This window comes from Pseudophryne corroboree, chromosome 5 (genome assembly GCF_028390025.1).
Source record: "Pseudophryne corroboree isolate aPseCor3 chromosome 5, aPseCor3.hap2, whole genome shotgun sequence".
In the NCBI taxonomy this organism is placed as follows: domain Eukaryota; kingdom Metazoa; phylum Chordata; class Amphibia; order Anura; family Myobatrachidae; genus Pseudophryne; species Pseudophryne corroboree.
The window spans coordinates 20,282,163-20,295,465 of record NC_086448.1 but is presented as its reverse complement, the minus strand read 5'-3'; the positions used below and the strand labels follow the sequence as shown (position 1 = coordinate 20,295,465).

At 46.3% G+C, this 13,303-nt stretch overlaps 1 protein-coding gene across 4 annotated transcripts in view; it reads left to right on the top strand.

Annotated features, from left to right (window-relative positions):
• Positions 1–12,097, top strand: part of PTP4A3 (protein tyrosine phosphatase 4A3) — a 94,846-nt gene extending 82,749 nt beyond the window's left edge. For all 4 annotated transcript variants that reach the window (XM_063921144.1, XM_063921147.1, XM_063921145.1 and 1 more), the window contains exon 6: positions 5,462–12,097. In XM_063921144.1, coding sequence (XP_063777214.1) covers positions 5,462–5,579 — 118 coding nt within the window. In that variant the 3' untranslated portion in view covers positions 5,580–12,097. The remainder of the gene's footprint in view (positions 1–5,461) is intronic.
• The last annotated feature ends 1,206 nt before the right edge of the window (positions 12,098–13,303 follow it).

The window sequence follows — 13,303 nt, the reverse complement described above, 5'->3', positions numbered from 1 at the left end:
ATATATATATATATATATATATATATATATATATATATACATATACATACATACATACACACACACACACACACACACACACACACACACACACACACACACCTTAGTAACAATCTTACTGAGTCGTGCAAGTTGTCTGTCTTTGTCTATTGTATTGTCTGTGTACATCATGAGTAAGGCACCAGCAAAAACAAAAAAGCAGTTTCACTGCAATGTCTGTAAGAGTGTGTTACCGGATGGTTCTACCACATGCGCAGTATGTTTTGTAAATTCAGCTACAAATACAATTTCCGCTCCGGTTTCATCCCCGGACCCTCAATGGGCAATCCTAGCAGATGTAATGGATGGGTTGCAATCAGAATTGGCCGCCGCTCGACATGAGTGGGAAGCGGCAAGATCTGAGTCTCGGGTGGGACCGCCAAAGATACCAGAGGGGTCTCAGCCTTTGCAAGGGTCCAAGTCCACTTTGGGTAGAACGGATAAATTTAATTTGTCTTCTTATTTACCAGTTTCTGCTATGTTGCATTCTGACGATTCTATGCCAGACCTCACTGTGCAAGATGAGGGTGAGGAAGGCGAATTGGACCAGCAGTCAGATAGTGAAGATATTGACAGCCCAGGCATTAATAATCTCATCAGGGCGGTGCGTCAGTCTCTGAAATTTACAGAGACTGAGGAGCCTCTGACAAATGATGAGGTAGTATTTACTAAACGACAGAGATCTCCAGTGTGTTTTCCTTTTTCGGAATCTCTTAAGATGTTAATAGAAACCAGGAAGAATCCGGATAAACTGTTTTCTAAACCTCGCCGATTTAAGTCTAGTTACCCGTTTCTAGAGTCTGTGACATCTACATGGGAAAATCCGCCAATGGTGGATTAGTCTGTGTCAAAACTTACAAACAAATTTAACTATTCCAGTGCCAACTGCTACTACGCTTAAAGACCCTTCAGAGTGTAAACTAGAAGCTATGCTAAAGTCCATGTATATAGCAGCAGGAGTGTTGCTTAGACCTGGTTTGGTTGGCATTTGGGTCACTAAGGCGCTAATTGTATGGATAACAGAACTCAAGTCTGGTCTACATGACGATCATCTTATACTTCTCGCTGATCAAATCTGTGAAGCTGCTGATTATCTATGTACAGCTTCTACTGACGTCTGTCAGCTCACTTCTCGCCTTTCATCGTCGCTAGTTACGGCACGACGAGCACTCTGGCTGCATTCTTGGCAGGCAGAGGTCAAGAGAGGAATAGAAGCGTTACCTCACGGTGGCGAGAAGTTGTTTGGTCCTGAATTGGACAAATGGATTTCTGAGGCCACGGGGGGTGGAGGGGGGGGGGGGGAAAGAGGAGAGTCTGTTTTCCTACCATTGCCTCCACCGGTACCTAGACGGAAATACTCTGGCTCGGCGTTCAAATCTTTTAGACCTCAGCCCTTTCGAGGCCGTGGTAGAGGAACAGCCATGCCTGGTAGACGAGGTCGAGGACGTGGTTTTCAACAAACCACCACCAGTCGTCAGGACGCTAAGGTCACAGACAAGCCAGTGGCATGACGGTCTCCCAGCCCATCTCGGATCTCCAGTTGTGGGAGCACGCCTTCAGACGTTCCATTTGGCGTGGTTCCAGACATCCATAGATGGGTGGATCCGCAATTTAGTGTTAAAAGGTTACAAAATAGAGTTCGACTGTCTCCCACCACTGCGGGTATTCAAGACAGGACTGCCTGTGTCTGAAGACAAGAAGGCGGTTCTGCAAATTGCCATTCAGTCTCTGCTGGATTCAGCAGTTTTGATTCCCGTCCCTGTTCACCAACAAGGTCAGGGTTATTATTCCAGTCTTTTTGTAGGACCAAAGCCGGATGGCTCGGTCAGACCAATATTGAACTGAAAGGGTCTCAATCAGTACGTCACTTACTACAGATTCAAGATGGAATCCCTGCGGTCAGTAATTGCAGGTTTAGAGCCACAGGAATTCATGATTGCGCTGGATCTCAAGGATGCGTACTTACACATTCCGATTTGGCCACCTCATCAGAGGTTCTTGCGTTTTGCGGTACGGCAAAACCATTACCAGTATCTGGCTCTACCGTTTGGCCTCTCGTCAGCGCCTCGGGTATTCACCAAAGTGATGTCTGTGATGATAGCTCATCTCAGATCCCTGGGAGTGATAATAGTTCCGTACTTGGACGATCTGCTCATCAAAGCTCCGTCTCAACAGATGCTCCTCCAACACGCGTTGCTAACGTACAATGTGCTAGTTCAGCACGGTTGGATTGTCAACTTCAAGAAATCACATCTGATTCCGTCTCAACGACTTCAATTCCTGGGAATGATTCTCGATACGGTAGATCAAAGAATTTACCTACTAGAACAGAAAGTACAGAGTATTCGTCATCTGGTACAATTAGTGCTCAAGCCACGCACAGTCTCTGTACATTTGTGCATTCGCCTCTTAGGGAAAATGGTGGCGGCTTTCGAAGCGCTTCAGTTCGGAAGATTTCACTCACGTCCTTTTCAACTGGATGTGCTCGCACAGTGGTCAGGCTCGCATCTGCAGATTCACCAGATGGTGAGGTTGTCTGCAGGGGCCAGAGTATCTCTACTCTGGTGGCTCAAAGTACACAATCTAACCGCAGGGAAACGGTTCGGCGTCTGGAATTGGATCATTCTAACGACGGACGCGAGTCTCAGAGGTTGGGGAGCTGTGGTTCAAAATTGTGAGCTCCGGGGTCTCTGGGCGGATCACGAAAGATTGCTGTCTCTAAATGTCCTGGAACTCCGGCCAATTTACAATGCGCTGCGACAAGCAGTGCACATACTTCGGTCTCACACTGTCCAGGTGCAGTCAGACAACGCGACGGCAGTCGCGTACATCTACAAACAAGGAGGTACGAGAAGCCGCATGGCAATGCGGGAAGTAGCTCGAATCCTCAATTGGGCCGAGCATCACCAAGTGATATTGTCGGCAGTGTTCATTCCGGGAGTGGACAACTGAGAGGCGGATTATCTCAGCCGTCGGGATTTTCATCCAGGAGAATGGACATTAAATCCAGAAGTGTTTCACATGTTGGTCCAGAGGTGGGGTTACCCTCAAGTAGACCTGATGGCATCTCGCCACAATCACCAAACGCCCCAGTATGTGTCCAGAACGCGAGATCCAAAGGCAGTGGCAGTGGATGCTCTGAACGATCGCGTGGCTGTACAGCCTCGTGTATCTGTTTCCACCATTTCCGCTGCTCCCTCTGTTGCTAAAACGGATCAAACGAGAGTCTGCCACAGTCATACTAGTGGCGCCTCATTGGCCTCGGAGAGCTTGGTTCTCGGATCTCCGCGGACTACTCGCAAACTATCCTTGGCCGCTCCCGCTACGTCCGGACCTGTTACAACAGGGTCCGTTCCTTTACCCCGATTTAGCGCGGCTGCGTTTGACGGGGTGGCTGTTGAGACCGCCCTCTTAAGAAGAGAGGGCATTCCGGAATCTGTTATACCAACCATGTTACGTGCTAGGAAGCCCGTTACGGCAGCTCATTATCACAGAATTTGGCGTGCATATATAGGTTGGTGTGAAGCTCGGAAGTTTCCGACATCTTTCAAGTTATCCCGTCTCTTGTTATTTCTGCAGACGGGGTTGGATGGTGGACTACGTTTGTCTACCCTAAAGGTGCAGGTTTCTGCCTTGTCAATTTACTTTCAAAGACGTTTGGCTCTTTTGCCGTCAGTACACACCTTCCTGCAAGGTGTCATCAGAGTCCAGCCTCCATTTATACCACCTACAGCGCCATGGGACTTGAATCTGGTTTTAGATTTTTTTACAGTCTTCGTATTTTGAACCCTTACAACAAGTGGATGTTAAGTTTCTCACTTGGAAAACAATTTTTCTCCTAGCCTTAGCTTCGGCAAGGCGTGTTTCAGATTTGGGTGCCTTGTCATGCAAGCCACCGTATTTGGTATTTCATGATGACAGAGCGGAACTTCGGGCGAATCCCACTTTCTTGCCAAAGGTAGTGTCATCTTTTCACATCAATCAACCAATAGTAGTTCCTGTGTTAACAGAAGATTCTGGAACTTTGGATGTAGTACGCGCACTACTCGTTTATGTAGGCCGAACGTCTCTAGTTCGGAAGATGGATACATTGTTTGTTCTCTATGATGCTGCCAAGATCGGTTGGCCAGCTTCCAAGCAGACCTTATCCAGATGGATTAAACTGACCATACGTCAGGCTTACCTTCATGCTGGGCTGCAGCCGCCTACATCAGTAACAGCTCATTCCACACGTTCTGGGGAACTTCATGGGCAGCTTGTCGTGGGTCTTCTACGTCGCAGCTTTGCCGTGCGGCTACATGGTCATCAGTGCACACGTTTGTGCGCTTTTACAAGTTTGATACGTTTGCGGCATCAGCATCTAGCTTTGGCCGCCTAGTGTTACAGGTGCCAAACAGCTCTCCCGCCCACGGGGGAAGCTTTGGTACGTCTCAAGAGTACTCCAGTGACCCCTGGTGGATGAAAAAGAAAATAGGATTTTGGTACTTACCAGGTAAATCCTTTTCTTTGAATCCATAGGGGTCACTGGATGCCCACCCAGAGCAGTTTTACCTGGTTTGTGGTAAGTTCAGTGGATTTTATGGTAACACATTCTCACCGACTGGTTCAAATTATCAAGTTCTATCGGTTATGGTGTCAACTGTTTAGTTGTCAGTTACGTTATGTGTCAACTTTATTGTTGTCCGTTATGTTATAATGTTACATGTAATTCTCCATTGTCATCCTCTCTATCGCTCCTGTTTGGCTCAGTAAAAAACACTGAGGTATTCTGGGAGTATGGAGGGGAGGAGAGTTACTAAATTTAAATATTCAGTGCCTTGTTCTGCTAAAGCCGTCCATATCCCTAAGAGTACTCCAGTGACCCCTATGGATTCAAAGAAAAGGATTTACCTGGTAAGTACCAAAATCCTATTTTTGAGGTCTAGCAGAGTTCTTCCCAGCAGTCGGCTCTCACATGGTAAAATGCCAGTTATTTGGGGCTCATCCAGACGACCAACTTCAGAATCCAGCGCGGTTGTACCGCAAGTGCTGCTTGCTGCAGTGAAATGCACAGACAGGGACGTGGGAATGTTTGATCGAACACTTAGGGCAGCCCTAAGGCTTAGCCACACTGATATTGCCATATACGTGGTCTTGGGTGGTGTGGCCACCCGTCTCGCTACTAAGAGGGTGCATCTGTTCTCTTGCCAGATTGGAAAGTGCATGCAGCAGGATCACCCTGTATTGGGTGTGGTTTGTTTCCCAGCACCAAGAGAACCTTTTCACCATTGCATTAGTATCCAGAATGCAAAACCGGCTAATTTTATATAGGAAGCCCCGTAGCCTGGATGGGTTCCCCCTGTGGTTTTCTCTGACTCTTGGTTAGTTTTGTGAGTCCGCCCCGTTGTAGAACGCAGCTAACGGCGCTCTTTTTCACTTGCAGAAAGCGCAGGGGCGCCATCAACAGCAAGCAGCTGACGTACTTGGAGAAATACCGGCCAAAGCAGAGACTACGGTTCAAAGACCCGCACAACCACAAGAGCAAGTGCTGCATCATGTAACTGCCAAAGCGCGCAGCTACAGCCCCTCCCGCCACGCCACCTGCGGTCTGCACCTAGAAGCCGCAGCAGTCGGTGTCACAGAAATTACTTTCTGCATAGTGTCTTGTGAAGGATCATTTGCATTTGTATTTTACAGTACTTAAGGTCTAATTTTTTTTTTTCTTTTTGATTTCCTCAGCGAGGGATGTGTGTAACACCTATACAGGTGCGCCAGGTTTGGAGAGGGGAGGGGAGGAAAGAGTATAGATGATATATTGTGAACTGTGAGCTACGGACTACGGGATACACCCTTCTCCCAGCGTGATTGCCATATGTCGCGAAGAATGCTATAATCCTATGTGAAGAATTCTAATGCGGGCTGTACATTCTGAGTTCTGGTACACTATATATTTTCCGTTTGCTTAATGGGTCTTCCTCCACCCTTATTTTGCTGGATCACCGTGCCAAGGGCTGCACGTAGTGGTCTGCGCCTCCCCTCAGTAACACATGGTATAGGAAGCATGCAGCGAACATGCAAGCCTTATTGTACAGCCTCCAACCTCACCAGGCACCAGCGAAATCCCTTCCCGAGTTACATCACCCTTATCCGGAGACATTTATTTTCCAGCGACCCATAGGTCCAGTGCAGGTTCTGCCCCCTCACAAATCACGTCTGGCATCCTGTGTACGTTACAAGATGACTTCCGGCAAAATATTGCAGAATGTGTAAAACGGGAACAGATTTTCTGCTCTTTCTTAGCCTGTTTTGTGCAAGCTGATGGAACGTTTACCAGTACATAGCTCCAAAGGGGGGGGGGGGGGCGTCACGGTAGCCTCGAAGCCTGTACGAGGTCTGCAAACTTTATTCATGGTGACCTCCTGCTAGCACAAACACATTAAGATTGTGACTATTGTACAAATGTCTGTTACATTATTATTTTCCTTGTGTACATCTTTTATTGCTGATCTGGTTCAGATTCCCTTATGACTGTATGTAATCCAAGGGAATTCTAACATAAGTGTTCTTTCTGACGGTTGTTCCATAGCCGCAAATCTGCAGCACCTGTGTCTACAGATCCAATCTACCTCTCCCTGCGGGGGGGGCTATGCCCCAGCCACATCAGCCCCCTCCGCAATCATCAGCGGCGCATATAGTATGAACTAAAAAAAAATCCGGTTGTGAAGCCTTATTCAACAGAATCACTTTTGTATGTAACATGTATGACGCAAGACGATGACAGGACACGTGACCGGCGGACATGTGAGGGGGGGGGGGGGGGGGGCTGCTTCTGTTTCCGGAAACCTTGTCAGTCCATTGGGTTTGTCATTTAACCATTGACTCTTCATGTAAATTCACTAATTCAGAGTTAAAAGGCACTGGAATTTGTCACAGTAACAAAAACACCCTTCTCTTTAAATCGGGGTGTTTCATTTAGTGCTTTTCATATTTACGCCTTGTGTTCAAAGTTCCACGGGCCCTCCGTAGGCGAATCCGTGACGTGGGACTAATTGCTGCTATTGTAACATTAAGAAATTAGTTTTCCCCGTGTTACAGTGGTTTCACAGTTCTTCAAATGCCTGGAGAGGAAATTTAATTTATCCCCGTTACCGAAATGAGAACTCTCTCCGCAGACTTTCGCCCCCCAAAATGGGAGTGAATTATGGATGCAAGTTGGTGTTAAAAGATATATTTTATCTTTTTTTTTTTTTTTTTCCTTTAAGTATTCATTTAGTATTTATTTTTTTAAAGTTCCATTTAGGTTTACTTGTTATTTGCTGAACGGCTTTCTCTATATAGTCTTACCCTTGGCGTGTACGTTCACAGAGTGATGCACAATATGAAACACGAGTGTATTCGGTAACTTTATTTAGCGCAGTTTAGTGAAGGAAGCGCCATTTTTCCTGACAGTCGCCTGGAACCTGCAGAGTTCCGGATTTGCACAACTGACGTGTTGCGGCGCTGTACGCCTATTGTGTGCGAGTTGAGGATGAAGTCACGGCCTGTACACCATTACTAAGCGTTCAGGAATACTATATAGGAATTCTGTTATCCACCGTGTAATAATATACTGGTTAGTTCGCGCACACTACACTTCCGGGGCAGCGACGGCACTGGCTTTTGTATTTGCGGTCACCACATCTGGTTTATATACATGAGGCAGTGTTTGGATTTCTACATTTATAACCATTTTATTGTTTCATCCCTTTAAAATGATGACGCCCTGACTCCTAACCTATATATATTTAGTTTTTAATCTATTTGAAACAAGAGTCTTTGTATTTCTTGTATTTATTAATTACTGGGTGGGTTATGCACACGGTTGGGGGGTGGTAGTATTTTGCATTGTAGGGTGGAACAATTTGGTGAGTTTGCACTGTCCTGTTTTGGTGATGCAGGTGGAGGGAAATCCAAATGTTCACTGAAAGATTGGGGGTCACAGTGCAAAACTACAGTTACATGGTGACCTGGCCCCACAGGCGGTACTCCCAGTTCTTTATCGTCCCCCGTCTTAGTCCTCCTTCTTAGAATAAGTGCGCAGCAGCCAACCCTGTGTGTGTGTACCTACAGCTTCCGTGTAATGAACTGTATCCTGCAATGCTGCTCCTGGTAACATTGTATCACAGGTAACGCCAGCCCTGATTGGTCGGTTCCTTGTTAACGTTCCCTTTGCACAAATAGCTTACAGTTCTCTGTACACAAGCAAGGACTCTGCACTCTCTCCTAACTTCCAGTCCTGCAATATTGTATCAAGTCGAGAGGCCGCTGCCAGGGTGATACAAATATATGATGTTCTTGCTTTAATGATGGATGAAAAAAATAATTACAGTGACTGAACCCCATTCTCTTATATATCTTCCAGTCTCTTCTGGACCCCCAGCCCTCCCTCCCCTAGCGTACCCAATTACTGCGGGCGATGTTCATCCACCTTGAGCATATCTAGGCATCCCCGATGATATCCAGAGAATTCTAGTTTAAGCCATTGTCATTACACGTTAGGCTGGTAAACAATATGGCTTCCTCCACTGTGCTTCCACCCTACTCCTCGTTGTGCACTGATAATTGAAGATGGATTGTGGGGCGTACGGCTGCCTGCTTACATTGATCTGGCATTGTATAGGGCGGATTCCACCGGGCCAATCAAGCTGCTTTCCAACATCCAGGTGACGGGAAACCAAAGAGCTTGCACTTCTTGCCGAGTGTATCTCTCAGCCCACTTTTCTTGCCTGATTTGTCTAATTGGTCAGTCAAGGTTCTTGTGGCATGTGCGCAACATTAGACGGTCTTCTAGGTAACACATTTCTACTGGACACACTCCTCTGTGCCTTTTCGTTTGTACTCAACCAAAACTCAGGTACTTTAATTATCTCTTCAATTCTAGATGATATGTGAAGAATCCAGCATTCGTTGGTTTATGAGGAGGATCAGGAGCAGACTGGTCGCCATTTTAGTTTTTCCTTATCTAGGACCTGTCCGTTTCCTCAGTAAGGTGCCGGAGCAGTTCTGGTATGCACTAACGCTCCCTCATTGCATTTTATTTCCCTCCTGCTTTCTGTCCCCATCCGAGTAGCTCCCAACCTCTAAACTGTCGTAGCGCTTCTCTTCTTACGGTGCTCGGAACCGCTGAATGTCCTTCCAGATGCAATAAGTCCGCGCTGTGACATTCTCTGCCGATGCCTTACAGCGCCTTACGTCACTTAGACTCTCGCTGCCTCTTCCAGTTCCTCTCTATCACCAGGGGTTGTATTAGGTCAATTAGGTAGGAGGCAGATTTAATTGCCATCTTGCAGCATAGCAAAATCTGCCTTTACCTCTATGTTAGGCATAGAGAGACCATTACAAGAGGTTCATTGCCCCAGCTATCTAGACACTTCTGTTTTTGTTGTTTTTTTAAATATGGTTTTCTCCAGGGATGAGGCTCAACCACAACGATTGTAATACCCCGCGGGGGTCAGTTTACTCATATTGCTGCAATATCTGTTCCCGTGGTCATCTCCTAACCCTTCTTACACGCTCGGGTGTATCCCACCACCGGCCGCATACACCCCAGTTATAAATGTTGATTAGTTTTGGGTGGTGGTGAATAAATGATGATGAATACAAATTCTAATCCACTGGGGTGTGGGGGTGGAAAACGTCCAGAAAAGCAAGCCCACCGTCGCAGCCAGTCTGTCACTTCACTCCTACGTGTTGCGTTTTGTAAGTTAGTGAACTCTACCTGAAACTAATTTTACATTAATTAGGTGGAAACATTTTTTAATAGAAGATCTCCGGGGATCCTGCGGCTGGCAGTAGAAAGTGTATTGTGTACTGATTAATGCACGGATCCTCCGGCTTGTGTTTGATGTATTCTTATTTTATTTCACCACCTACCGCGAGCTCTCGGATATCGCAATGTGTTCTCCTCACGAGATCAGCTCAATAGGTATCATTGTCCGTTTCCTGGAATGGTTAATCTGCCTAAGCCGCCGCCTCAAACACTGCACTGACGCAGCACAATGTCTGTGTAATCTAGATCTTAGTTTTTATACAGTCATCTAGTTTAAGGGCTTATTACCTGCATCAACAGCATCACCCTTTATCAGACCTGTCTCCCTTCACACGCCACAGATTAATATCAAGTTGAGATGATGCAGGAAGGCCAGAAAATCCAGCATCTAGTGATGGGGTTGGCTTTGGTTCCGCGTTTAATAAAAAATGTAAAAAAAAAAATTCAGCGGCTTTTGATGTGGGGCAGACATGAACAGAAATAAGGCATCATGCGGCGTGTTTCTCCTCCTGTTCAGTCGCTGCTGGCGATTGTGCCATCAGACCAGGGTGGGCGGAGAGTGTGTTGGTAACGGTTGCATTCACAACAGTGTTCATTTCCCCTTGCACCCTCTTTCCCAGATGAATGGGAATATATTGCAAAATATTGAATAGTGTTCCTATGTTGGGGAGAATTGCCCCTTAATACTGATCCTGTGTGTGACGTAATTGCTGAATCATGTAATCTGGATATTAAATGTTTGACTGTAAAAATAAGAAATGGGTCCTACTGTAGGAAACCTTTGTAAAATGTAACTTCTGGATTTCCTTAATGAGCGTAACTCTCAGTAGTATTAGGCTTACTGTGGCAACGTACACCTCTGTTGAGGTCGGTTTTATGTGGGGTCAAATCAACTATTGTACTAGTGAGTCTTTGGGACGGCTGTGCTCTTCAGCTGTGTCTTTTATCCATCAGAACATGTCATTCATCTGCCCTGGATACAACACAAATGTCATACTCTGCTTGACTGTATAAAGACACGGCTGACTGCCGCGCAAGAAATGCCACAAGTGTGTTTGGTAGAAGTTGCAGGAGATTTAACAAACCAATAATATCCATTGGAAATAATAGTCAGGAAATGTAATCTGCATGTCAGTCGTTTAAATCACTCATATCAGTTTGCTAGTTTCGGCACTAGGGGGCAGTGTCGCCATTACAGTCTGTTTTAGTTGCAACTTGAGCAAGTGCACAACAAGGCAGCTCCAATTCACCTTGGAAAGCGGAATCTTGTATCAGCCAGCGTCTCCCCGCCGTCCAAAGCTATAGTTTTAGATGCAAGGATAGGCAGCAACTGTTCTGGGGTGGGGGGGGGAAAAACGTTGCGGCGAGAGACAAGTGCGCCCATTACCTCTTGTTCTGCACCGTATGGAAGGGCTTTTATTACTGCTGTGCCCCCTCCTTCCCCTCCGCGCTGCTCTGATGCAGTTCTCCCTGCTTAACAAGGGAGAATAATCTTCAGGAGGGGGATGAAAGAATGTTAAGTCCTTTGACATGTGTGGAAACCTTAGCCGTGTCATGAGGATATCCTATATGCAGCTGGGGCCCCAGAGCCGGGGACGGGAGTCAGGAGATGAAAGGTTGGGTATTTTTAGCCCTGTGACTGCGACAATCAGCCGTAGAATTTATTACATAAACCACATGTGTCTAGCGCAGCCCATATTTCGTTAGGCCCAATCTATCTTGCATAGTATTGCCCGTGAAGGCATGCTAGGTCTTGTAGTCCAACCGCTGTCGACTCTTTCGTATGCCTAAGTGTGTATTTGTAAGATGCATCCAGAAAGTTTGCGTAGGAGCAGCACTTACACTGTCCGGGTGTGCTGGGTCCGTCTCGCGTCTCGCGTTCCGTTCCTGGCACAACGCGGTAACTTTACGTGAAGTTCTACGTAGTCCAGGGCCGCAGTAGTCTCCATGCACTGTGTCCTGCGATGTAACTGCGCTTTATCGTACAGGCGGCCGACCTCTCCCACAAGCCTCGTACATGGGAAAACACAAATATACGCTGGGCACTTTTTTTTTTTTCTTCCCCCCCCCCCCCCCTTGTCTGAGCCATTACTGAAATTTGACAGTCCCTTTTTTGATTATGCAAATGAGATTAATAACTTTTTGTATTGTATTTTGTCTTCTGTACAGTTTTTATTGTTACCACGTTTTTGTGTTTTTATTACATGCTTAAATAAAAGATAAATGTTTGTAAAAAAAATAAATAAAGTAGACTCACAATTTTCTACATTCTGTCGTGTGTGGATTTAGTATTTGTGTGTGTGTGTGTGTCCTTGTGTTCCAATGTGACTCTTTATTGGGCGGCACAGTGGTTAGTATTGCTGCCTCACAGCACTGAGACCATGAGTCGCATTCCTGTTGCTTGCGTGGGTTCCGCTCTCACTCCGAGAACATACTGCTAGGTTAATTGGCTTCAGACTAAAAGTGAATCTGAACTAACAGTGTAATACAGGCATGTCCAAACTGCGGCCCTCCAGCTGTTGTGAAACTACATATCCCAGCATGCCCTGACACAGTTTTGCTGTCGGAGAATGCTAACGCTGTGTCAGGGCATGCTGGGATGTGCAGTTTCTCAACAGCTGGAGGGCCGCAGTTTGTACATGCCTGGTGTAGTGGTTAGCGTCACTGTCACACACCACTGAAGTCATGGGTTCTATTCCCGCCTTTGCTCTGACTGTGTGGAGTTTGTATATTCTCCCTCTGCTCCAAAAATATACTGGTAGGTTAGTTGATTCCTGACCAAAATGAACAAAGTCTGTACATGACTGCGTGTAGGGGGGCCAAGTGGTTCTTATCTGCCGTCACATTACTAAGCAGTGATAAGAGCGGAGAAGTGAGCCAGTGGAGAAGTTGCCCATGGCAACCAATCAGCAGCTCTGTATCATTTTATAGTATGCAAATTATAGATGTTACTTCAGTGCTGATTGGTTGCCATGGGCAACTTCTCCACTGGCTCACTTCTCCGCTCTTATCACTGCTTAGTAAATGTCCCCCTATGACTCCTAGCATGTGTCCGTGTGATAGGGAATGCTGCTTGTAAGCCCGGCTGGGAATTACTGCTATACTCTTTGCGTAATGTGTGCGCTATGTAAATAGCGGGTAATATATGGATGTCTATCATCGGAAGAGAGGTCCCATCTAGCCACAGGCCGGTTCATCAGACAACCGCGTCTGGCACATTGGTCCGCTCTTCCCCGTCCTTACCCCCAGGCAACTCTGCTAATAATGACCCAATAGTACAGGGATTGCCGCTTGCAGGACGTCCGGGGGATCCTCTACCTGAAAGTAAGTCGAAATGTGCATCCTGGTCGAAACCATTAGGAACGCTATCATATGATTCAATAAACTAATTAATACAATTGTTGTGATGCCTTAAAAAAAGAAACAAACAATAGCTACAGTTAAATAGATTGGGGGGTGTTGTGTTTTATTCCCAGG